The 2994-nt window shown below is 46.8% G+C and overlaps 1 protein-coding gene across 2 annotated transcripts; it reads left to right on the plus strand.

Moving 5' to 3' along the window:
• The first annotated feature begins 200 nt into the window (after positions 1-200).
• ID2 (inhibitor of DNA binding 2) lies at positions 201-2740 on the plus strand. 2 transcript variants are annotated; one of them, XM_075269088.1, is made up of 3 exons: positions 201-607; positions 1104-1180; positions 2120-2740. In XM_075269088.1, the coding sequence occupies exons 1-2, from the start codon at positions 260-262 to the stop codon at positions 1158-1160; spliced, it is 405 nt and encodes a 134-aa protein (XP_075125189.1). In that variant the 5' UTR covers positions 201-259; the 3' UTR covers positions 1161-1180; positions 2120-2740. The 2 variants fall into 2 exon arrangements, with proteins under 2 accessions (XP_075125189.1, XP_075125188.1); XM_075269087.1 differs by having other exon boundaries at positions 1104-1168; positions 2106-2740.
• Positions 2741-2994: the final 254 nt, after the last annotated feature.

Genomic DNA, 2994 nt, shown 5'->3' on the forward strand with positions numbered 1-2994 from the left:
GGCCACGCCCCCAACACCAGTCATTGGTTTAGAATGCGGAAGAAATTCACATTCCGAGAGTCTGAACTCCCAGCCAATAGTAGGGCGCGGTCACCGCTTGCAGCCAATCCGGAGGCAGGGTCCCGCCCACCTGTCAGCCGCTCTGTGCTGGGGTATATAAGGCGGTGCTGCTCGCTGCTGAGCTCACTCTGAGCTTGTCAGTAGAGAGTGAGGTTTGTGTGATTTCTTGGGAGTCTCTTCTCTATTTAGTCCGGCAAATATGAAAGCTTTTAGCCCTGTACGATCCGTCCGGAAAAGCAGCCTAACGGAGCATAGCCTGGGCATCTCCCGGAGCAAGACCCCAGTGGATGACCCTATGAGCCTGCTGTACAACATGAACGACTGCTACTCCAAGCTGAAGGAGCTGGTGCCCAGCATCCCGCAGAACAAGAAGGTCAGCAAGATGGAAATCCTCCAGCATGTCATCGATTACATCCTGGACCTGCAGATCGCCCTGGACTCTCACCCCAGCATTGTCAGCCTGCATCACCCGAGGCTGGGCAGCCCTTCCTCCAACAGAAGCCCCCTGACCACCCTCAATACAGACATCAGCATCCTGACACTGCAGGTACACAGCCCTGGGCACGATGGTGTTAAAGACTACACAATGGCTGGCCATGTCACTCTCCCTGCCACAATCTGCAGCTACACCTAGTGAGCATATACGTATCAGAGGTGTATAGGGGTACAATCTGCTGTAATATATGTCTAGGCTATACAATCTGTGTCAATCTCCTAGCTTGGCTGGGTATCTGGGACATTGTGCACGTAGCGGTCATAGTTTAATTCTCGGCCATGAATTGTGGGTTTGGGGTGATAATTGTACCATGTAGTGTTATAAATCGTTCCGTCTGTGGCCATGTATAGAGGCAGCACTATGATGCATGCTCCTTCCCCCTCAGTGCTTGCAGGCTGATCTGCTTCATTAACCCAATGCCAGGTGGCTGCTCCCCCAGCCCATCTTCCTCCCTGCTGCACCCCATCATTGCACCCTCTCCCCCGTGCACACCCCTACAGCTCATTGCCTTCTAGTAACACGTGCTTGTTTTCTCTCCTCTTTCCAGGCGTCTGATTTATCAGCAGAGTTCATCACGAATGACAGCAAAGCTCTTTGTCCTTAAGTGAAATGGTGAGTGTCACGCTCCATGTACATTGTGCCTTCTATAGATGTCTGTATGGATTTCATTGAGATCTCTCTAATAAATACCTTATGCTGTCCCTTATGTTGTGCCCCCACCCTGTATATGTCATAGAAAATGTCCATAGGGGTTTGGTGAGGTCTAATGCAATCACTTACGAGCCCACACTCCGTTAGACCTCTACAGAGGCTCGTGAGGTTCTATTGAATAATGCAATGCTATTTCCCTTTATGTCCCTGCCAGCCCTATATACGACATACAAGCTGTCTATAGGGGTTCGGTAAGGTCCCTCTAGTAAATGTTGTAACGCCATCTCCTATTATATGCCCCCACCCTGTAGATGACATGCAGACAAGCTGGGAATTCTCCTAATGCCTTAAACGTCTTGTGGGCTCCTGTCATCATCTTAAAGTGGCTGCGTTTAATCAAATAATTGCTGCAAGCAGCCGACTGGCGCCTACATTCATTGCAGCTAAATGGATCCAAACAGAACGGGTCTGGGGACCCCCTCCCTCCTTCCCTTCACCATCATATGTTACCGTTTAACCTGTGTCTTGCCTGGGAAACCTGACTTGCACTGGTCCTGTTAATTTTTTGACACCCCAGAGTGGCCCTGCGTTCACGGCATACTTGACTGTAATATCTGAGGAAGGGGGGGCGGTAAAATTGGGCGATGTTATTGAAAGAGTGTTTTGTCTAGTTAAGGGGGGTGGTGGTGTTGAGGGGTTAATCAGATTGTGGGGGTCTGGCGTACGGACACCCAGCTTGTTGGAGCCGTAGCTTCCAGTGCGGGAAGGGTTAACCTCCAGCTCCTGTGTACATCTGGAGCATGAGTGTTTGGTTAAATGTGCAGTGGTGGCTTCCTCACTGGCGCCAGTCTGTCTACTGATCTCTTCCACTAAAACCCTCCTTCTCAATCTCTTGCAGGTGTTCACATTGACTGTGTGTTTTTCTTTGCACAACATGGCTACAAGACTTCTCTATTTCATTATTTGAGTACTGCATTTGTACAGAAGCTTGTGGAACAAGGGGATTCAATGTGGCTATGAAGAGACTTGCATCCAATTTTTTTTTTTTTTTTTCGCCCCAATTTTTATTTTTGTCCATTCCCAGCCAAGCTTTTGGACTGCTGTTTTTAGTTATTTATGAAAAGACTATGATAGACCTTTCCTAAGGCGGAAGGCTTAATTCTTAATTCTCTCCTGCATGGGGAGTGGACATTAACGTTGTACCACATGGGATTTGCCACTTTTACCATCAGCTTTTTTTATACCTTTTATTAAATAAAAAGGTGAAGCACGGAGGCAACAAGCGGCCGAGCGGAGTATCCGGCTAATAGAGATTTTATCAGATTGGACTCGATGATAAGCTGTATATAGATAACTAAGACGTTGTGAACTTTATTCAAGTTTCTCCCCCCTTACCCCTTAAAAAACCCCTGTACAGTAGCAGAGATGATCGATTTCTGCAAATGTGTAATGACTTATTCATGCTGAACTTTTTATAAAAGTTTGGTTGTAAGCTTTTTATACAGAATAAATCAATGGTGTTTATTGAAATGACTTCTTAGTTCTCTTGCCTCTTAATCTCGTACAAATCCCGATGGTTAATGTGCAAACTTCTTTCCCACCGTATCTGTGTTTTCATTGCTAGTCTGTGCCAAGACTCCATATGATTCACATTCCTTGACCCGTACCAGTCAATGATTATCTAGGAGACTTTGGTCTCATCCGCCAACCAAGGAAAACTTCTTTAGTGGTCAATCCTGGTAATTGTCATCTCATAAATCATTGATGTGTAAGTGGCTATTGCAAAA

The sequence above is a fragment of the Leptodactylus fuscus genome, chromosome 3 (genome assembly GCF_031893055.1).
Source record: "Leptodactylus fuscus isolate aLepFus1 chromosome 3, aLepFus1.hap2, whole genome shotgun sequence".
NCBI lineage: Eukaryota > Metazoa > Chordata > Amphibia > Anura > Leptodactylidae > Leptodactylus > Leptodactylus fuscus.

What these genes read in the sequence shown, in the direction of transcription:
- ID2 (XM_075269088.1), top strand. Translation starts at nt 260, where the DNA reads ATGAAAGCTTTTAGCCCTGTACGATCCGTCCGGAAAAGCAGCCTAACG. An exon ending in TCAGCATCCTGACACTGCAG is followed by an intron (nt 608 to 1,103) that starts GTACACAGCCCT and finishes TCCTCTTTCCAG; the next exon opens with GCGTCTGATTTATCAGCAGA.